Source organism: Vitis vinifera, chromosome 2 (genome assembly GCF_030704535.1).
Source record: "Vitis vinifera cultivar Pinot Noir 40024 chromosome 2, ASM3070453v1".
In the NCBI taxonomy this organism is placed as follows: domain Eukaryota; kingdom Viridiplantae; phylum Streptophyta; class Magnoliopsida; order Vitales; family Vitaceae; genus Vitis; species Vitis vinifera.
The window spans coordinates 9,542,843-9,566,420 of record NC_081806.1 but is presented as its reverse complement, the minus strand read 5'-3'; the positions used below and the strand labels follow the sequence as shown (position 1 = coordinate 9,566,420).

At 36.1% G+C, this 23,578-nt stretch overlaps 1 protein-coding gene across 1 annotated transcript; it reads right to left on the bottom strand.

The window, feature by feature from the left end:
- Positions 1-2,339: 2,339 nt before the first annotated feature.
- Positions 2,340-19,247, bottom strand: LOC100262589 (uncharacterized). The gene is made up of 7 exons (XM_010665009.3): positions 18,076-19,247; positions 10,156-10,230; positions 9,562-10,078; positions 5,848-6,233; positions 4,048-4,274; positions 3,777-3,936; positions 2,340-2,985 (listed from the first exon to the last, which is right to left on the bottom strand). The coding sequence occupies exons 1-7, from the start codon at positions 18,568-18,570 to the stop codon at positions 2,857-2,859; spliced, it is 1,989 nt and encodes a 662-aa protein (XP_010663311.1). The 5' UTR covers positions 18,571-19,247; the 3' UTR covers positions 2,340-2,856.
- Positions 19,248-23,578: the final 4,331 nt, after the last annotated feature.

Sequence of the window (23,578 nt, the reverse complement as noted above, 5' to 3'; positions counted from 1 at the left end):
TGCAAGTGACACTAGCTAGAACAGGGGATGACACGGGTTCTTCATCACCATGGGTTGAGACATGAGGAATATTAAAAGGTTCAAAGGACTCACAATGACTATCTTTCATAATTGAAATCTCCTCCTGAAGAGAGGACTTTGGAAAAAGAGGTTTATTTTATGTGAAGGTGACATATGCAGAAATGTAAAATTTTATGGCTAAAGAATTGTAACACACGCCTTACTAGAACTATACTTGAGGCACTTCATGAGTGTCAACCAGAAGGATTGGGCTAAGTTGCTAGATATAACCCATTTCTCATACAACTTGCAAAGGAGTGAGGCAACCAACAAGAGCCCGTTCGAGCTAGCCGCAAGGCAACAACCATTAACTCCTCACACACTAATGATAGGCTATATAGGAAAAAGTCCAACAGTTTTCAAGTTCGCGAAGGGGTGACACGAGCAAGCTGACATAGCACACTCATACTTGGATAAGGCCGCTAGAAAAATGAAGAAGTAAGCTGACAAGAAGCTACGACACACATGGTATAAGGTTGGAAGGATTCTTCCCCATACTTGGGAAGGTCAACAAGGTGTCCTACAAGGTTGAGTTACCACCAAGGTTGAAGATTCACCTCGTCTTCCACGTAAATTACTTGAAACCATATTACAAAGACAAGGATGATCCTTGTCTAAGAGGGCACCTACACCGATCGTGACTTCCTATGACAAGGTGGTAGAACACATCATTGTAGATCAAGTCATCAGGAGAAGAGGTGTGCCTCCTGCTACAGAGTACTTAGTGAAGTGGAAGGGAATACCAGAGAGCGAGGCTAGTTGGGAGCTAGCAAATGCACTATGGCAGTTCTAGGAGCAGATTGAGCAGTTCCGGGCGGAAGATGCAACAAGGACGTCTGTGGCTTAGGTGGGGGAGAGTGTCATAGGATGCTTCAAATGAGCCTCCCCATGGGTTTATATAAAGCCCGAGAAGCTTCCAGAGACTCCTACACTTAGCCATTACTGGGAAGAATGTGGAAGGTTTTAAAGATGCCTAGAGAAGTCCACACATCTTTACACTATGGTGGAAGGCATGAGAGGAGTCCAAGATTTTCTAGAGAATTCTAGAGATCTCTTGTATATTCTTGTACATAGGCTTGTACATAGAATTGTATAGGGTGTTCTAGAATATTCTTGATTTGTATGGAACCCTCCAAGGTCCCAGAGTATTCCATTGGTGCCTAAAAATAGGTGAGGACCTCATTTGGCCAAGGCACCAAGCAAGTGAGTTCCCAAAGCACTTGTAAAGCTTCTTTTAAGCAATAAAAGCTTCCATTCTTTTAGAGTGGCCTACTACGTCTTCTAAAGCTTCCAAATCGTGAGCGTCTTAACCTAGTAAGCTAAGCATTGGGAGTAAGACTGACTTAGCAAGATCAAGGGTCTTGACTTGTCTAAGTGTCGCACAAGTTTAGAAAAAGACTAAGTCCGTGACACATAGCTCTAATACCATGAAGGTTTTGAGGAGAAAATTTTTTTTTCCCTTATTTATAATAATGGATGGATTACAAATAAGTAGGATACATGCTATCACAAAAACAAAGAGCAACAACAAACTAGGAACAAAATCATAAACAAACCCAACTCTTAAGAACCCAATCCTTAAAACTAGGATTTTTTTTTATAAAATTCAAATGGTAATAAAATCCTAACTAATCTTAAAATGTATGACAATTTTTATTTCTACTTTGATATCATAGAATAACCCAGCTATATAACACTTGTAAACATCAATACTAAAATCATATGACCAAGAAAATTTTTTATACAGGAGGCCACAGTCAAGTCACTGAGACTGAAAAAACTATGGTACCTGATTCAATAACCATGGAGGTCTCCATATTCATCATTGAAGTTGACAAAAGAATAGAGATTATTCAATGAAGATGACTATAAATAATGAGATTAAGATATAAATGAATAAGACCAAGATACAAAACAATGTGATAGAAATACACACATGACACAACTTGAATGATCATACTTTTCGGTGGGTACCGGTTTGATACTGTAGCCAAACCCCACTCCAAAAAGAGCTGAGGTGACCTAATATTCAAGCCAAGTTGTTAACCATATGTGATTATAAAGCTTATTCCTCCAAAATGTGTTTTTTTGTAAAGCAAATGATAAACCTCCTCAAAACAGCCCCAAGGGATCCATACTCACTTTACTCGATATAAAAGCACATATTTTAAGTCAAAGTGCAGCAGAAAACAAAAGAAAACAAAAAGGGATAGTATATAGTTCATGAAGAAATCATCCTTTCTACCTCTGGGTCAGTGACATTTTAACACAAATTTAAATGAAACAATCATCCATTCAATGGCATATTTATTAACTGAATGTACAATTCCAGTGTATAATTCTCTCTAAATGGCAAGTCTGGTTTTTTCCCCTTTCTTTTTCCTTTTATTCTTTTCCTGCTAAACACGATTCAATCACGACAATGGGAAGCCATGCTCACCAAATGCTCACATATGCATCATTTCTGGTAGCTAAGATTTGACTGGGAACCAACCAAGTAAAGAGAAATGTGCACTCCACTACTGAAGAAGAATTAAGTAGAAAGAAAGAAAGCAAAGCAAAGATAAAAATATGGAGCAGAATACACTTGCAACAGGATGTATCATCACCCAGAAGAGGAATCCAAGAAAGCGTATATGGGCAGCCAAGTGAGGATGTTGCTTCTGGTAAGTTTCAAGTCATAATCTATATCCCCATGGCTCCAACACATCTTTCCAGTCAGCTGCTACCAGGGTGTAGTTATCATCAACTGGATTGGTTTTCCCTTTTGAATAGCTTCTCTAGTTGTCGATGCAGCTATCCCACCGTATGTTGTTTGCAACCCTTGGGCCCAAAATGCTGAGAGCTGCGCCTCACAATCTCTTTGCATAAGTAACAATAGTGGCTCTGGCATGACCAACAAAATATGTGGTTGTTATTGCCGACCTGTAACAGCACCAAGGGTAAGGGAAACAGAGAGCTCCATCAGTTTTGTGTAGACGTGATCAGATGGATCTGAATAATGCATTTGAGCAAAGAGACTTTATCTTCACTAGTCCTGCTCATGGACTGAATGTTCAAAATGTGTTTATATCCATAGATCCAGTAGTTATTCAAGTCATAATTATGGTATATTCCAATCAGTCCAGTATGAACAACCTGGTTTAACATATTTGACAATGTTAGGTAGATCTATACCCTACACAATTTTAACCAGAAAGCAATAAAGAGGGACTTGAGAATATATTTTATTTAGACCCAACTGGGTCTGAATTGCACTGGTCAAAATATCAGGTATATGTATACTTGTACATATGGCTTCCTATTCAGGAACAACTGTGCAATTATGCATAAGGTGTATGTCTCATGGCAATAGAAATTTTGTTTCTTACCTTTTGCAGAGAGCAAATTTTCTCTTAGTCTTATCAACTTAAACAGAATAGACTTGGTTCTTAAAAGATGAATTACTTCTCTTTGCTTAGATTGATAAGGTGGGATTGGTTTTCATTCTTCAATTCAAAACTTTGTTTCTAGGAATGAATTTTAATGTATTTTTTCACATATTGCTACATTGGACCAATATACCAAATTGTTTAAGAGCCAGACACAAGTACTTAAAACCATACCAGATCTGACAAATCCCACATACAAGCTAATTCTAGCGCAGACTTTATAGAAGCAACTTTTGACATACATAAATCCCATCAAAATATAAGCTATCAACAGGTCCTACTCACCTTTACATTGATTTGACGACATATGGGGCATGAGTGACCACGATCAGCAAAGAGTTCAGCCTGAATCTGACCCACAACTTGGCGTTGATTAAGCCGTGCTTCCCAGTCCCATTCCCAGTTCTGAATCATTTCTTGTGGGAAAAGTTCACATGCACTATCCCTTCAATGAGTACAAACTAATCAGTTCTATATAAAATAAGAAATGGGCATTCATTCAGACACAAAACAAGCATGAAGAGTGGATCTTGAATGTGTAAATTGGAGAACTAACCTGAAATGTTCATATCCATCAATAGCCTGGTTACAGCGATAGCAGAAATACTGGCCACAGTTATTGCAGACCATCTTGTTGCAACCTTCAGTTCGGGAAATTGCCATCTTACAAGATGGGCATTGCTTAGCATCACGGAGTATTTCCTTAACACTAAGAAGCTCATTGATCATTTCACGCTCCTTTTTCCTTTGTTCATCCTTCAGCTGAGATGAATGCTGGCGCCCCTGCAAGGAAAAACCTAAGTTTCTAAGAACTTATAATTTCACAGGTTATCTATGAAAATTTATGATATACAAGAGCAAGGTTCTGAAAGGGCATGGCAACAGCTGGATATAACATGAATGAATCAAGCCAAGTAATCTGAAAGTTCAAGCTAACAAAAGAACAAGCAATTGCTTATAGCCTCAAAATCACAATGCTTGGATGATCTAGCCATTAAGAACCAGGGAGTCAGTTACGCAGGAGAAAAGAGAATAATAACATCAGAGATAAAACAAATTTGAAGATACCATATACTAATGTCAAGGGAAAACATCAAATAACTTGAGACTAACATAGCAAAGAGGTCCTGTCAGTTCCCATTTCCAACTGAAAGGACCATGTAAAGATATGAGTTTCAAACAGCAAAAAGAACAAATTTTATTATTGTTCCCTCAATTAAGACACACTGAAAAACATTTTAAGACAAGTTTAGAATAAAAGCAAGATGAGCTTGGACGACCACATGTTATAGAAGCCAGAATTTAATTATTATAATGGATCAGTAATCATCAGTAAAGATTTGCACATTCCAACTGATTATTGTGCTCTGCAGAGAGACTTATAATTCCCAGATTTAAAGTAGGGTTTTGGGGTAGGGGGTGCAACAGCAACAGCAGGAAAAGGGAAAGGGGATGAATAGGGAGCCAGGAGCATTCTACCACCTGCCAAAGAATCTTCCCTTTTGGTAGGCTTCCAAAGCACCTACTAGCAAAGTCCATTATGCAAATCTTTGAAGGCATTACTTATCCTCATCTCTTATTATGTCAAGAAGAAAAATATCAGGCAACAGTCTGTTACTTCCATTTCCCCTTTTTGTAGTTCACTAGATTCCAAATCACAACATGCTACAGCCTCATACAAAGGTTATGGCTCATTTCTAACTGAAAGCAGTTGAATGACAAGACTTCCTTCCACAATAAAGATGATCAGTGAGGATATTATTGTAATTTGAGTGTTAGGGTCATTTCTAACTTAAAGCAGTTGAATGACAAGACTTCCTTCCACAATAAGGATGATCAGTGAGGATATTATTGTAATTTGAGTGTTAGGGTCATTTCTAACTTAAAGCAGTTGAATGACGAGACTTCCTTCCACAATAAAGATGATCAGTGAGGATATTATTGTAATTTGAGTGTTAGGGTCATTTCAAACTTAAAGCAGTTGAATGACAGGACTTCCTTCCACAATAAAGATGATCAGTGAGGATGTTATTGTAAAGTTGAGTGTTAGGGTTATTATAAGGTTACATTACATATGGTTTGCTACTGTAGACTGTAGTTTATTTTTTATTTTTTATTATTATTATTGTTGTTTTTTGGATCAGAAACCCAATAGATCTTTTCCATTAATTAAAAAGATTAAGAAGAACAAGACATCCTTCCACAATGTACAACTTTAGATCAAGACCGTTACTGTAGTTTATTATTTTCTAAGATGTCCTGCTTTTGGTGAAATGATAGGTCTGCCTCATCACACGCATACAAAATCACCAAACTGCAGAAATCTCAAGGATGACCATTAACCAGCAATGTTTACCTGCAAGATATGAAGCTTCACTTCTGGAGTCATGCATTCTAATCCCACATGGCGGCGGTCCCGGCAAAGTGTACAGAAGCTAAAGAAGCACTTTGAGCATTGTGCATGCTGGTCTTCATCCTCTATGCAGATTGTTTCACATCTCGGGCAATAGGTCATATCAGACATTGACTCAAGTGTTTTCTGCAGCATTAAGGACTCCCAATGTTCAAATTCTTCATCACCAAGCAATCGTTTCAACAAAACAGGTGGAACCATGGCCCTGCATTTTGTTTCTGGACAAAGAAGCTGGCTTCCGGTGCCTTCCTTTACATGCATCTCAGAATAAGTTTTCATGCATTTCCAGCAGAAGAAATGCTGGCATGGCAATTTGATGAATTCAGTACCTGGTCAGGCCAATTAAATAGAGAGAAAAATAATATAATTATCAGTCTTTTAAGTGGTTATAAATTCTAAGGGTCTACATAAAGATATGAAGTCTGAAATATCAGTGCAAATATGGTTAAATAAGCAGAAGCGATCATTATTGGAGAAAAAATAATAGAAATAATTTCATGAATCATAATCATGCTAAGTTTGAAAACATTACAACTGCAAATCCATATAGTTTTTTTAAAAACACCTCATGAGTAGATAATTTTCCATGAACAAACTGCAACTGAAGATCCTTAAATGTAGGATCTAGAGGTGCAAACCTGTAACTGAAGATGGTAGGCATTATAGATTTATTTTGTTATAAAACAATATTGAATATAATTTTATTTTTTTTGCTCTAAGTTTCTCGATTAAAAAAAATGAACAATAGTATTAAGTTTTATGTTATCAGATAGGAATATAAAAACCTACACAACTTAAAGAAAAGCAAAAAAATTGTTTCTCTTATGAAGATCTGAGTCAAGAACTCCTAAAGTTTCGTAACATCTGAAACCAAAAAGCAAGTTGACAATTAATCTGCTCTTCCATCACAAGTGCAGAAGTTTCCAAGTGCTAGCAAATGTAGCAATTTTCTTCCTTTCAAGTGACCTGTAGGATAACATAGGAACTCGACCTGATTCAAAAAAGCTCCAAACTCCAACCACCTGAATCTTTCAGGATACATCATATAAGGTTGGGTTTTTTGCCTGGGAAGCATCTTGGAGCAAACTTCTTACTCTTGATTAGCTCAAAAGGAGGGGTTGGAAGATCTTGAATAGGTATTATTTGTGCAAAAAAGGGGAGACTACAAATCACTTACTCCTGTTTTGCGCCAAGGCAAGTATATTGTGGAACTTGATTTACTCCCTTTTTGGTGCATAGTGGGTTTTGCATTCCTCGGTTAGAGGGAATCTGTTAGGTTGGCACGACTCTTTCGTGGGTAAAAAGCAGAAGAAAGCATGGAGGGATGCTCCTTTGTGCTAGTTGGGGACCATTTGGAAGGAAATGAATAGAAGAGCTTTCAATGACATTAAGCACCCCAACCAAGCTAGTAAATCTAATTTCATTTATACTTTTGTGAATTGGGCTAGGGTGTATGTAGAGGATCACACGTTGTCTTTGTTAGATTTTATAGATTGGTTGAATGTCAGGTAAGGAGAAGGGTTTTTTTTTTTTTTTACTTTTACATCTTTGCCTTTACTGGGCTTTGTTTGTATACTTCGTGTGTACTTGTTTTGCCATCTTTTAGGCACTTTATCAAGTCCTCTTTTTGCCTATCAAAAATATATATGGTTAGACATGAGTGACGTTCATGTATATTGCCTATATCAAATGTTTTTTTTTGCTTATTATTGTATTTCCCAAGTGAATGACTGTTATCATTTTTAACAATTTTCTACTGTTGATATTTTCAGTTGTTCTTGTAATGCTTTCTTTCCCTAAAAAGGTGAAGCATTCCCTTCAGAAGATACATATACATATAGATGGTTTTCTCAAGTATCAGAAGATACACTCAAACTTCTACACGAGTTTCAAAAAAAAAAAAAAAAATGATTGCATGATGTATAAACAATATTTGGAAATTGACGACAAATATGCCTTTTCATGAAACACTAAGCATTAAAGAGACATCATGTTTTCAAATTCATAAGGTTTTTCATTACTTGATTGAAAAAAAAAAAACTCCAAACGAGTACAACTATCTGCTTGTGTTCTATAAGTTAAATTTATTACAGTCCATGTCCTGTGTCTGTGATATGGAGAATTTGACCCTGAATGAGAATTTCCTTTCTTGTTTTAGATATTTAAAATTGTTACTGTAGAGAACATTCAAAGATGGTGTCCAAGACTAAGACCAACAGTATACCTTTTTCTTGCATAAGACACAATGCACCTTCATGCACAACCATCCCCACCCATCCACCCACCACACACATACACACACACACACACCAAAAAAAAAAAAACACAACCACCTTTAGAACATTCACATAAATTTAAAATAGCATGAAAAATTAACCTTAAAGAACTAAAAGAAATAAAAAAAAATGTCAAATTGTACACTATCATATGTATTATCTAAATAGTGTTTGGTAATGCATCAAATAATACAAGGTAATTAGTATTCAAAATGTAATCTATAATGCAATACATATCGTTTGCATATGAAACATACCATATCTTAGTATGAAAACAATTGAAGCCATTATTTGAAATCATTTTGTTTGGTGTTTCAGGGGTTCATAGATAGGAATGCTAGTATACATTTTTATTTATTTATTTTTAAATGCTGTCAAAATTACAGTTCAGCATAGTAATGGGTATGTAGCCCTTTATCAGTAAGATGGCACAAAGGAAATGCAAACTTGATGGAAGAGCAAAATAACTATATGATAAAAAATGGCAATAGAGTAAAGTCCAGCAGGAGATATGAAACTAATCACAGTTGAGGAGAGACATGGACCTAATTTTCTAACAACTAATAAAAGCGTGTCAAAGGTGGAATACTTGTAAGATTGGACATGTGTCATAGAGTGGTTTAATTTTCACTTCCCTCAAAAGAGTGAGGCAAAAGGAGGCCTGTCTAAGCTACTGAAGTTCAGAAAAAAACTATTTTCACAAACTACTTCAGATAATTTATAAAACTTCTGTAAAGAGCTGAAAACTGGCTTGAGTTTTTGACAAAATTACAGACTCTGTCTACAGTTGTGGTGTCAGTATGATTTGTCTCCCCTGTATTCAGAACTACCAAGCATTTGGAAAGACTGAATAATTCTTAGATTAGTATTTAATATCTAGACCAGAGGCAAAATGAATCTTTCAATAATCTGGATGTGAGAGGTTCCAAGTTCAAGTCCTAACAAGGAAAAACTCAAAACATATAAAAAATACAAAAAAAAATGAACTTAGGTTGGTTAGAAATACTTTACTATGTATAAAAACCCTGTAGGTGTGTTTGGTATGTAGGAATAGGAATAAGAATTGGATGGGAATAGGATGAGAATTGTGATGGGAATTTAGATGGATCATAATACCATGTAGAAGAGAGGAATCACAATGTGAGACTAAGATTTGGTTTCCATAACAACTAATTTTTTCTTCCCATTTTCATTCTGAAAAACAATCCAAACACATTAATGGATAAAAAATGGAATTGATTTCCCATTCCCATTTTCTATTCAGAGTATCAAACATAGCCAGAAGATGATCGCAGATACAGGCACATAAACCAAAGTTACAATTTTTCCAAAACTTTTCTTTAAGTAGAAATCATGATGCCCAGCAAAGGTTAAAAAATACCTGCATATTCAGTGAAACAGATGCAGCATTCATGAAAGTTTTTGGAAAAATTCTCATGGCGTTTCTCATCATTGTAACTCTTCATTGAAGGAATATCAACGTCAAGGGAAACACTTCCTGAAATCGCACGCCTATCTTCAGAATTTCCCATGTTATAAGGACCAAGAACTATTTCTTTATCAAATCCAAGATAAGAAAGACACGAACTATGTAGCCATTCCACCCACTGGTATAAAACTTCCTGTCCTGGTTGTTCCTTCCACAATGAATCCAGCATAGAGCAGAGTTTGGAAATACTAATGGAATCCAACCACTGAACAGAAATGGTAAAATAAGGAGGGAGATGACTAGGGTATGCTTTGGGTAGCAAACATGTCAACACAATTGGTGGGAGATACTGAACATTGAAAGAGTATGAGAAATCATCTGAACCATCACTTTCAGTTGTACGGCCACTTGATGAATTTAGCTTTGCAGTTACAGTAAGTTCACCCAGGGCTTCGATATGTACATGGATCTGCAAAATGATAGACAGGTGTTCAAATGTTTACCTCTTGACAGATATGATATGAGATTTTTTGGTGATAGCAATACCTGAAAAGATTGCAGTCCTTGCTGTCTATCAAGGATAAAGACATTGTCACCATATATGGACTGCATAGCAAGTAACTACAAAACACAACTTGGAGATCAGAAGGGATAGAAGGGGAAGCAATCATAATTTTTTATCCATCTTGTAGAGAAGGTTTTAAAATTTCAAGGAAATTTTGAAATATTCCACATTGCTTATGTTTTCAAGCAATTTCTCACAGAACATTTTCAGTAACTAGAAAAAAATTATAGAAATAAATATTCAAAATTTCAGTTCCATTTTTTTTATTTCAACTCCAATGCAATTGAAATAGAAATTACTCAAAAGATAACTAACAGATGACCGAAAAATACTATTTAGTCCATATTAGTGGAATGTAATCTATGTCATAGTTTACATGCATAATCAACAAAACTACATCAACCTGAAAGTATTTCCAATGAAGACAGTCTGAGATAGGGACACCATGCTTCAAAGGAATGGGATAAGGCCCCTAGCTCAGATGGATTTCCATGGTATTTTGTCAAGATTGTCAGCCAGCTCTTAAAGGAGGACTTACTCCAGGTTTGTGAGGAAGTTTACTAAAATGAAATAGTTAACATGTGTACTAACTTTGCTTTGATCACTCTAGTCCCAAAGTAGGGAGTGTTTGGGGAAATTAAGGATTTTCAACCCATTAGTTGAGTAACACACCTTTGTAAAGTCCTTCTGAAGTTATTACGGAAACGTCTTAGAACAATGCTGCATGAAACCATTTCTCTGGGCTTGGGTGCCTTATGGATGGGAGGCAAATCCTCAATGTAGCACTAATTGTCCATGAGACTTTGAATGATAGCAGACCATCAAAGAATGCATTGATTGTGCAAAAGGTGGACTTCGGAAAGGCATATGTGGAATAAGGCCTCATGGATTATGCCTTTGTGAGAAAAGGTTTGTGGTTCAGTAGAGGAATTGGATCAGGTTTTCCTCTTGATGGAAAGATCAAGATGTTCCAACAGTTGGTATCAGAGCCCTAGGTAAGGGAAAAAGCATGTTAAAACCTTTCTAAGGTGTCCTCACCTTTGTTTTGCAGGGTTTCTTGTTCATGGAGCAATCAAGATATTTCAACTACTATCAGAGCCTTGGGGAAAAAGCCTGTTTTGTTTTTGCAGTTCTTACTCATCCCCTGACCCCAGGGATGAATGGTTAAATCTTTCTCTTTTAAAAGATGTTGAAAAGAAACAAGTTGAGAGATAGAGTGATGGTTGTCAAACTCCTTTCCTAATGGTAATAAGCAACTTCAAATCATCATTAATATCAAAAGCCAGATTTTCATTTTCATTACCTGTGTCACAAGTACAAAGATTGAAACATGTGAGGTTATTGTGGATTTTTTCCTCCTGGAATACGCATTGCAGATAAGAGTTTCAGGTCACTCATTCTTGGTCTCTTGAGACTTTACAATCCTTAAAATCTCAGTCGATTTAATGGACTGGTTTTGACTATGAGAATCATGACTCAATGACTCATTAGGACCAAAAATTGTACCAAAATTGGAACCAAGATCAGAATTTGTATCAAAATGGGTACTGAGACCAGAAATAGCACTCGACATGGGATTATATACCACATTTGGTATAGGAAAAGGCTGATTAGACTCTCACCACCTATCTTCTCCTAGTTTGCTCTCTCCCCATGAAGATGAGTGTCCCCAAAGTATGCTTGATTTTCCACAAAGGTAACATCCATGGAGACATTTTGTTTTTGGTTGGAGGATGATAACATTTTTATCCCTTTTGAGTGGATGAATAGCTTAAAAACAAAACACTTGATAGCTTTAAGGTCAAATTTCCCCTATAAGTGACCATGAATGTGCACATAACAAATACACCCAAACAGTTTTGGAGGTAGAGACCTGAACCCTTGGAAATTAGGAAACAAAGTTGAGAGTTTACTGAAGGGATACTAGCAGTCAAGAACATGAGATGACATTCAGTTGGTAAAATATGCAGCTATAAGAATAACGTTTCCCCCAATAAATGTTTAGGACTTCCATTTGGAAAAGAAGTGACCTAGCAACAACAAGATGTCAGTTTTTCCTTGTTGTAAGCTCATTTTGTTGAGGTATGCCAACACAAGATGAATGATGAACATACCCTCTTTTTGAAGATAAGTGATGAGGTCTTGATAGAAGTATTTTTTGCCATTGTTTGATTTGAGTGTGTGTATTTTTAACCCAAATCAAGTGCTAATGAATTTGTGGAAGGTAGGGAAAAAATGAATGAAACCTCAGACTTAGATTTCATTAGGTACGCCCAGGTAGTTTGAGTACAATCACCCATAAAAGTGACAAACCATTGAGAACCAAAAGTATCAGTAACATGCGAGGGACCCAAAACGTTGGAATGTTTCAAACTAAATGGAGATAAAATCTTTGGATTTTTCAAAGGAAAAGATACACGATGATGTTTAATAAACTCACAAATTTCACAATGGAAAATTTCCACATTATTGTTTTCAAACAAGGAAACAACTTTTTCAACAAAGAAAATGGAGGATGTCCTAAACGTCTATGATATAGAGAAACTTGATCTTTCCTCTCTTGATAGGTTGTACAAACCATGCCTTGAGACCCTAGACTTTTATTCACCAAATTTGCTTCCAAGTACTAGAGCTCATCATGCCCAATCATCTTCCCTAGCTCAGCCTTGAAATTTAAGTCTTTATAGAGTTTTCCTATAGACAACAATTATAAGATAGATTTGGAAAATGACGAACAAATTTTAGACACAAAATTGATGATATCCAGACAGTGCCTTTTCCAGCAATGGGAGAAAAAGATCCACCAGCCACTTTGATTCTTTGAGGAGCTAGTCATATGATGAAGCATGTGAATCAATGATCCACGTATCGAGTAGTAATTTTTGGAGGTAACTGAAGCATAACTATTACCTGTTTAATCTATGGATTAACTGAGTCCTCAGACTGGTTTAATAGCTTCCTTAGCTTCTCAATGTCTCTTTGGCTGAACACTGTGGCCTCCTGAGAATCTTCTATATCTGTTGTTTTGTGTGCTTCCCCAGACTTTGCTACATGGTGTCCTCCTTTGCTGCCAACTCCCTTCAAAATTTGAGGTTTCCCATGAAATTTCTAGCATATCTTCCTAGTATGTCTTGATTATGGCAATAATCACACCATAATTTATCCTTGTCCACCATTCTCTCTCTCTCTCTCTCTCTCTCTCTCTCTCTCTCTTTCTTTTTGATGGGTAAGCAAGACAATATTATAAAAAAGAAATGCCAACTGAGTGTCATAAAGTACATAGGAAGTATACAACGGACACCTAAAGACCCCACCAAAAGAATAGAGGGACAACAAAAATCATCCTCGTCCACCATTCTTTTGCCTTCTCCCTTATAATTTTCAATGATAGAAAAGGGGTTTTGAGATTGCCAAATCTGAATTATTAGGTATAGGATTTCTAGGATTTCCAACCATTAGCTCCTTATGACTCTCTTTCCCTCAAACATGGGCAAATGCTTCATCTAGAGATGGAAATGGTTCTCTGTCTGATATTTGACCATTCATTTGATCAAACTCTGGATTAAGATTTAAGACCCACAAAAAACTCGAATACTTTCTCCCTTTCCATAATTTCTTTCAATTTCTGTGTTAGTGGCTGATTTCATCTCTAGGTTCTCATATAAATTTAGTTCATGCAACAATCCTTTCAGAGTATTGTCATAATACTTGAGGACCCTTGCTTGGTGTTAATAATTTGTCATTTCAACTCAACTATCTGAGAAGAAACACCTACCTTGGAGTAGATATTTGACACTGCTTCCCAAATGTCTTTAGCAGTAGATAGGTGCAGGTAAGTCTTACTGATTTCTGATAGCATTGAGTGAAGCAACTAGAACCATGGAGTTCTCTACATCCCAAACTTCATATTTCAAGTCATCCTCTGCTAGTGGTTTTGCAGTCCTCATCACATACTTAATCTTTCCCTTGCTCTTCAAGGATATTTTTGCTAATTGTGATCATGCTATGAAGTTTCGCCCATCCAACTTGGAGGTGGTGATTTGAAGGGTTGAATCTTCATTGTGGATAGAAGCCTCGTTGGAGGAAGACATATTGATTTGAGTAACAGGTTCAAATATTCAAGCATGAGCAAAAAAAAAAAAAAAAAAAGATGGATTCCAACGATAATGTGAAATAAAGTTAAAAAGAATCCTCACATGTAATGCTAAAAGTGATAGAAAGGCGACCAGTGTGAGATATGATGGCAACGAAGGCCACTAGAAAAATACTTGGAAAAAAAAAATCTCAGAAACCTTAGATGGGCTCTAATACCATGCTAAAGTTAGAGAGAAAATAATTCTTTCTCTTCATTCTAAGGTAATGGTACAAGGTTATATATTGAACAAAAGTTCTAACTCTAGAATCTAAGCAAGGAAACAAAGAATCTAAACAATGAAACAAATTAATCCTATCAAAACTTTAGGATCTACATAATTTTGTACAACTATACAATACTAGGGAAACGATGATACATGGTCAACAACCCATCCCAATTCTTCTAACACCTTTCTAGGTGGGTTGGTGGGCTGGTGTGTGGCTGATGTTCTACCTCATTCTCTTGCAAACAAGAAACCCTAGGGCCACTCATTTTTTTTGGGATCCTGTACTGGAGGAACTGTTTAGGAGATTGGATGCATGCAAAAAAGCCTATTTCTATCTAGCCTCGAGGATCACTTTGATTCAAATTTGACTAGAGCATGCCAAACCCACTACCTGGACACTCTTTAAAATTATATTGGATGTGATGTCTAGAATTGAGAAAATTGGAAGGTGCTTTCTATAGTTTGGTTCCAAAGAGGGGAGAGAGACCATCTAAGTGGATGGAGTTGAGCTTCTAGGTGTGAATTAGAGGAAGAACTTACCGTAAATGGGATATTTTTTTAGGAATACAGCTTTTATTAGCAAGTGGTTATGGCGGTTCCCTAGGAAGCTCAAGTACCCATGGCAGTAGGTTGTCATTAACATTAAAGATTTGCAGAATAATTGGTGGGATTTGGGGTACAGTGATGCATAGATGCCCTAGGAAAGCTATCACTGAGGTTTATCATGTCTCTGCCCATCACATTTGTTTCATCAATAGTCAAGGTTCCATCCAGGAAGACATTTGGTGGGGCTCAACCTATATGGCAACTTTATCTTTGCCTATACCTCATTTCAAGAACGAAAGCGTCCCCTATTGCAAATTTCTTCTCCATTTTTTAAAACCCTTCTTCCTAGAACCATGGTTTTGTATAAGGGACCAAGAAGTTTGTATAGCCACCCTCCCTTTAAGTGCACCTGCAGAATATGTTTCTTAAACCTTAGATTGCAGATGAGAGGCATTTGGACCCTAATGGTCTTTTCTCCTCCAAACCCCTCTTTTTGGCTCCATTGAAAGCCCATTCATAGGTTTTGTAACCTCAAACCAAATTCATCAGAATTCAAAGAACACAAAAGTCAAGAGTTTCTGCTTGGTTGGCAGCAAATAAGAAGGTTAATGCCAGTGACATCTTCGGCTGAGGAGGCCACATTACCCTATAGGCCCAAATTTCTGTTTTCTATGTTTGAGGAAGGGTGAGGCTAATGATCACCTTTGCATTGCTCCTTTGAAGATTTGGCAGATTGCTTTCTTTAGCTGAGGTTGCATGGGTAACACAGAGAGGTATTGCAAACCTGCTAGTGATCTCATTATGGGGATTTCAGAAGTGTCATCATAGAGGGATCTCACCATGAAATAGAACCATCCTTGTTACCATATAGTTGATCTGGTTGGAGAGGAATGCCAAAAATTTTCAAAACTGGAGAAAATACCTGGATAATTTATGATTTTTTAAAAATGGAGAAAATACCTGGATAATTTATGATTTTTAAAAAAATGGAGAAAATACCTGGATAATTTATTAGACAGTATGCACTTCATAGCAACACTCTTAAACATTTGCCTCAAAGGAATTCAAAGTTGTAGTCTCCAACATTTTGTTGCTATATTGGAAATCTACCTACTTTACACACAAGGAGGCTGCCTTTAAGAGTTCAATGGACTGCCTGGCCCATGGGTCTCTAAAACTCAATTTGATAGCTCCATTTTCTGTAATCCCAACAAGCTTCATGGGGGATTTGATGCATTCCCAACAATTTTATTGAGGTCATCCAGTCACTTTGTTGAAATCCGATGCATCTCTGCCAATGTTGCAATTCAACATCATATTTTTCTTTTCATTTAATATGTTCTTATAAACATATAATTTAGCTGAACAACACAATGAACTAACTTTAATCATATAACAAAAAACAGGATGCTATCTAGTTAAGGCCCTTCTTGTCTGTATTCCCAAGTTTCCAACAACCTAAACACCCCCACCCCCTTCTTTTTTTAGCTAGGCTCAACTCTCAACTTTACTACATGAATCCTGATTTGTCATTCCATGCCAAACTATGAATCAGATCATATGCCAACATCTCCATTCTGAAAACTCAACCTTTGTTCTTCCTAGTCTTCCCCTTGATCTAGAAGCATCAGCAACATGAACCATGTCATCAGTTGTGCCTCTGATAGTTTTCAGCAGTAGCCCTGTTTCAACTTTTTATCAAGAGAAATTAATTATCTGCCTGTCCCTCCCAAATTTTGCTTACTAACTTCTTTTATGATCATGCCAAAATTCTAGACTGTTTCTTCTTACAATTTGATGTCCATATTATGACCACTTCCCCTTCCAAGAACTCAACAAATGATACCAGTCAACTTGCAAACCATATTATGCATGGTTTTCCTATTTTTGGTATTGTGTATCATCATAGCATACACCACAAGTTCTTTTTACAAGAAAAAGGAAATCATGTTTACACAAACAAAACACACTAATGTTGTAAGAATGAACCTGAGAGCAATGTACAACCATTTTCAAGAAAAACTTCAAGCTTAAAAGAAGTAAATACAGGCCTTCACCAAAATCATACATATTTAAGCATTGAATATTAATGTTTCAACGAAATCAAAATGACACACCATGACACCATAGTGCATAAATTTATTATAAAATCTGCAAAATAGCTTTCAAAACTTTTAACTTATGAATTGTCAACATATATTTTAAGTTCATTATCATCCCTCTTCGAAGGGAAAGAAATTGAAAAAAGCAAAACTTAACAAAAGTTGTCACTCTTCCTTCACTATCATCCCAAAGTTCAATAACTCATAACATATACTTTTCAAACAGTACCACTCCAATGTTAGTTGGAAAAGCAAATGAACTTGAGCTTTAATTTTCCATAGGTGTCTTTGACAACATTATATGATTTCTCCTTGTTCCAACTAATTAAACTTCAGCTTTAATTTTCCATGCATGTTTTAGCAACATGTGTATGATGTCCTCTCAAGGATTCATTCTCTCTTATTACTCTTTTTCATCATCCACTTTTGATCTACCTTTTAAACAATTAAATAACTCTTATGTAAGAAAAATTCGAGTTTTCAATTTTCAAAAAACTGATAACAATAGTCTAATATGCTCGTCTGTCTTAGTCTATTATCTATATAGCATCAGGCATGGCTATATATGGTAAGATACAATTACATATCACATTTTATCATGCAATCCATTAGCACTATGGAGCAAAACAGAAACCCGTGAGCTTCGATTAATGTAGAGAGCTAATGCATAGCTTCCATTACTAGGTAGTGAGCAATAATCAATCGAAGAGTAACACAAGAGATTGTTATCAGGTAAGGAGATATGCTTAAGCTAGTACAATTTGTGTAAACCTCTTATTTACTTTTCAAAAACCAGGAAAAAGCAGTGCAAGCCAATATATTCATCGAACAGATACACTATGCTCAGACAAATCAGGAGTCAATAATTGGTGCCTCAAATTCGTAGATATACCTCGTCCTCCTGCAACTGGGCATTGATTCTTAGCCGATCCTCCGACAATTCTGGCTCTTCCACTCCCACGACTAACTTCTCTAATCTACTTCCAACATCATCAACATCATGGGTAAAGTCAGAAGCCTCAACCACCTCTTCATTCAAATCAGTCTGCTCGTTTCTAGGACCTTCTCCCTCTTCTTCTTCCCCTTGTTTTTGTTCATCTTCTTCTTGTTTTTGTTCGTTCACCTCACTGCCGGAACCCACTTCGGATTTCTTAACAAACGTGGTTTTGGCGACATGGGCACGCTGATTCCGCGATACCCATTTGGAGTTTGGGCGACTTTGAGATTTGGGATGAAAATCGGAATCGTGTGTGGGTTGAGGGGATTGGAGATTTTCATGAGAAGTGGTGTCGGGTTGGCTCTGATTGTGAAGAGAGGATTTGAGCCTCCAATTATCGTCTGCTTGAACAGGGCGGCCCAGTTTTCTTCCTCTTCTGCCTCTTCTCATGATGGCTCTGCAGACACAGACACGAAGGCAGAGCCGCGGACGCTGGCGAATTCACAAAATTCAATTCAATTTAGGGGGAATTGTGTTTTGGACCAACTGGGCCAAAAATTAACCTTTAAGTCCACATACGTTTCATAATTGATGGGGTAAACTAAAAATTACTGAGTTTCATATGTGGTAAACTAAAAATGTCATGTCACTTGTCTTAAAAATCTGACTTTAGAATCCTGCTTGTTGGGTTTATCATCGAGAGAGAAGAAATTGGTATGGTTCACGGAGAGAGATGGTGAGCTATAGGGAAGAAAATTCTTTGATGATGATGCAATTCTTCCCAAATAGCTATCATTTGGATCAAACAAATCTTGAAAGCAGAGAAGATGGTTGTCATGATTGTGAGGTTGGTCCACCACATGAAACAGAGAAAATGAAGAACTCTTATGAAGATCTAAAGTGGCTAGAACCGTGATCGTCACGATGGCATTGGCCCAACAACCTCCCGTAAAGATGAAAATATGTTAAATAGGGTATATGCCCTTTTGGAGTAGAATTGTGGGGTAAATATATTTTCTGTAATTCAAACCTAGGTTTGTGAAGGATTGAGTGTGTTTTTATTAGGTTTAGGGATGAATTGTGACATTCATATTTGTGAAAATTATTCTATTATGATCCAAAGCACAACCCCATTAATTGTATGATTGAAACTCCTTTATGTTTGAGTAGAAGATTAATTATATGATGACTAGTAGTTGGGGAACAAATTGATACTTCAATTTTTCCTTATTTTATGAACCAAAACATTGCAAACATGGTTAACCTATGTATGAGCAGACATTTAGTAGTAGTTGTATGGAATTTTGTTCATTTGTATAAGACATTTACAATAAGTGTACAAAGTAAATATGCTAACTGTACAAGGGTGTACAAAGGTACCTATGTTAAAGGATTTCAAATCCTTTTAAAATCATTTCTATTTTGTAAGAATAAGGGACATTTCTCACACACATTTCTTGATCACGCACTCATCTCATTCAATTTTATTACTTCATACATGTTCATTGGATAACCTACCATACTATTGATGAATAAGAACCTATATTCGGTTTCATTTCCCTTTTTTCCCTTAGGCATCACATTGGAAAAAGTTTTAAACCACCCATATGCACGCGTTCAATTGTAGCTATGTCAAATTTTTGCTACTGTACAAGGCATTTACACTAAGTGTACAAGACAAATGTGCTTACTGTACAAGGGTGTACAAGGGTACGTATGTTGAAGGATTTCAAATCCTTTTGAAAAATTGGCTTATTCATTTCCCTTTTCTAAGAATGGGGGACATTCCTCATAGACATTCTTCATTTCCCTTCGTACACATTCATTGGATGAGCTACCGCACTAATGATGAATAGAAACCTAAATTGGGTTTCCTTTTCCCCATTTTTGCTCAACCATGACATTGGAATGTGGTTAACCCACCCATATGCACTCATTCAGTTGTAGCTATGTCAAATTTCTGCCACTATACAAGGCATTTACACAAAGTGTACAAGATAAATGTACTAACTGTATAGGGATATACAAGGGTGTCTATCTTAAGGAATTTCAAATGATTTTGAAGAACCTACTCATTTACTTTTTCCAATCATGGGGGACATTTCTCACACACATTGTTTGACCACACACTCATTGCATGCATTTTATTTGATGTCCACCTTGTTCATTCATTCTATTAGCTCCTCCACGAATCATGAATATGAACCAAAATTAGGGTTAACTTTTTCCTCATTTTCCCTAATCCATGAGAATGGAAACATTGTTTATCCACCCATATGCATTAGTTCAATTGCACCTATGTGGAATTTCTACCACTGTACAAGGCATTTACACTAAGTATATAAGACAAATGTGCTATCTGCATGAGTGTACAAGGCTACCTATCTTAAAGGATTTCAAATGCTTTTGAAAAACTCACACACTCATTTGCAATGAAAAATTAACCTTTGGGCCATATAAGTTGCATAATTGAGAGGGAGGATATAAAATATCAAGAGACAAATATATCCTTCAAATTTCCATATTAGATGTTTGTAAAATTTGGGTTTCATACGTGGTCAATTGAAGTTGTCATGTCAGATCTCTTTAAAATGTGTATGTGGCTATAACTTGGGTCTATTATCCAATAAAATAAATTCAGAGAGAGGATTTGGGTATGGTTCGTAGAGAGAGAGGGTGAAATTTGGGGAAGAAGACTATGTGAAGATCATGCAATTCCTACACAATTCCTTTGGGTCAAATAGATCTCAAAAGCAAGAATTCCCTTGAAGATCTAAAGCCGCTACAACATTGGTAGTAGGGGAATATGCCTAGTGACCTCCTTTGAACATGAAAATATGTTGCACTTATTGAAGTGGTTTTCGGGTTAGTACAGTTTCTGGAATTGGAACCCAAGTTTGTGGAGGATTAATGGTGTGTTTTTATTAGGTTTAGGAATGAATTGTCATGTCCATATTTGTTAAAATTCTTTATGTTTGGGACCCTATTAATTGTATGATTGAAACTCCTTTATGTTTAAGTAGGAGAATAATAATAGGGAAAATTGTTTTTAAATATCAAATGTTAGGCATGTTGGAAATTAGTAGAAGAGTTTTTCTTTTGCATCATTCACTGATTTGTTTGTATGATTATTGTGTAAGAATCATGGACTAGTAGTTTTTTTGAATAATATGATGACTAGTATTAGGGGAACAAATTTAGACTTCAATTTTTCCCCATTCTATGAACCAACACATTGCAAATATGATTAGCTCATGTACGAGCAGACGTTTAGTTGTAGCTACGTTGAATTTTTGGCACTGTACAAGGTATTTACACTAAGTGTACAAGGTAAATATGATAAATGTACAAGGGTGTACAAGGGTACCTATGTTGAAGGATTTCAAATCTTTTTTAAAAACTGTCTTGCTCATTTCCCTTTTGTAAGGATGGGAGACATTCCTCACAAAAAATCCTTGATCACGCACTCATCCCTTTCATTTTTTTCACCTCGTACATGTTCATTAAACCTACCACACTAATGATGAATACAAAGCTAATTTGGGTTTAATTTTGCCTATTTTCCCTCAAGCATGACATTGGAACATGGTTAACCCACCCATATGCACACGTTTAGTTGTAGCTATGTCGAATTTCTACCATTGTACAAGACATTTATACTAAGTGTACAAGGAAAATATGGTAATTGTACAAGGGTGTACAAGGCTACCTATTTTGAAGGATTTTAAATGATTTTGAGGAACTCATTCAGTCATTTCCTTTTTTCCAAGGATGAGAGACATTCCTTACACATATTGGTTGATCATGTGCAACCTATGCATTTATTTGACCTCATACATGTTCATTCCATCACCTTGTATTCATAAATGATGATTAGGGATATATGGTTATGTTCGATTTCAATTTTTTTTTTACCTCTTTTCCTAAGCCATGACAATGGAAACATAGTTAACCCACCTATATGCACACATTGCATTATAGGTGTATGTAAATTGTTCAAGTATACAAGGCATGTACACTAAGTGTACAAGGTAGCTATCCATAAGGATTTCAAAGGTATACAAAAAGCTCACTTGCTCATTTCCATTTTCCAATGATGAGGGACATTTGTCACACACATTACTTGATCACATACTCATCCCATTCATTTTTATGAGTTTGTACATGTTCATCATGTTACTTACCATAGTAATGATGAATAAGAATGTAATTTGGCATCAATTTTTGCAAATTTTGTTCAATCATGACATTGGAACATGGTTCGCCTACCCATATGGATTCATGTGTTGTAAGTCTATGGAATTTTTGTTATTGTACAAGGCATTTACACTAAGTGTACAAGGCAAATATGGTAACTATATGAGGGTGTACAAGGGTGTCTGTCTCGAAGGATTTCAAATGATTTTGAAGAATTGACTCGCTCATTTCCCTTTTCCAAGGATGAGAGACATTCCTCACATATATTGGTTGATCATGTGCAACATATGCATTTATTTGACCTCATACATGTTCATTCCATCACCTTGTATTCATAAATGATGATTAAGGATACATGGTTGGGTTCAATTTCATTTTTTTTTACCTATTTTCTTGAGTCATGATAATGGAAACATAGTTAACCCACCCATATGCACACATTGCATTATAGGTGTATGTAAATTGTACAAGTGTACAAGACATTTACACTGAGTGTACAAGGTACATGTGCTAACTGTACAAGGGTGTATAATATAGCCTATCTTGAAGGATTTTAAAATTTTTTGACGAACTTACTCGCTCATTTCCCCCTTAAATCTCATCATCCACAATTTGTAACTTTTTATTTTGTTTTTTGTTTTAGTATTGTTTTAAAACTGAAATAAATAATGAAAGATGAAAGACCAGAGTACCATTGCATTCAAGACATATAATACAAGTACAACGTGTAGCTTAGTTGCACCACATTTGAGCATACCTAAAAGAACTTTTGAACGACAAACATGATCATGAATGTTACAACACATCTGAAGGAAAAAAGATCAAGGAAATTTTGTTTCCAATCTTGAGTCTTCTTTAATAGTTGGTCATCTACTAGTTGGCCAATAGCCTGGTTAACCTCTTTAGGCTAGGAGGATTCAATAGGTGCATCAAATTTTTTCCATCGAGGCTCGTACATCACCCATGCTGATATAGCCTCATGATGAGTTCTATACAATTTATAAACGTTACCCTTGTAACCAATGACTTGAGCTTGGCATTCAGGCCAAGTTGTGTATATACCCGGTCTCTTTCTAACAAAAATAATATAGAGCTTGTCTTCGTTTGCCATGTATTTGTTTATACTGATGCAAAAAAATAAATAATTTGTGCATGAGTATTTCTTTCATATTTGCCTAAAACATTGATAATATGCTTAATTGAAGAAATGAAATATAAAATTTATGCCTTCAAACATACTTGAACAATATGGTTGATATAT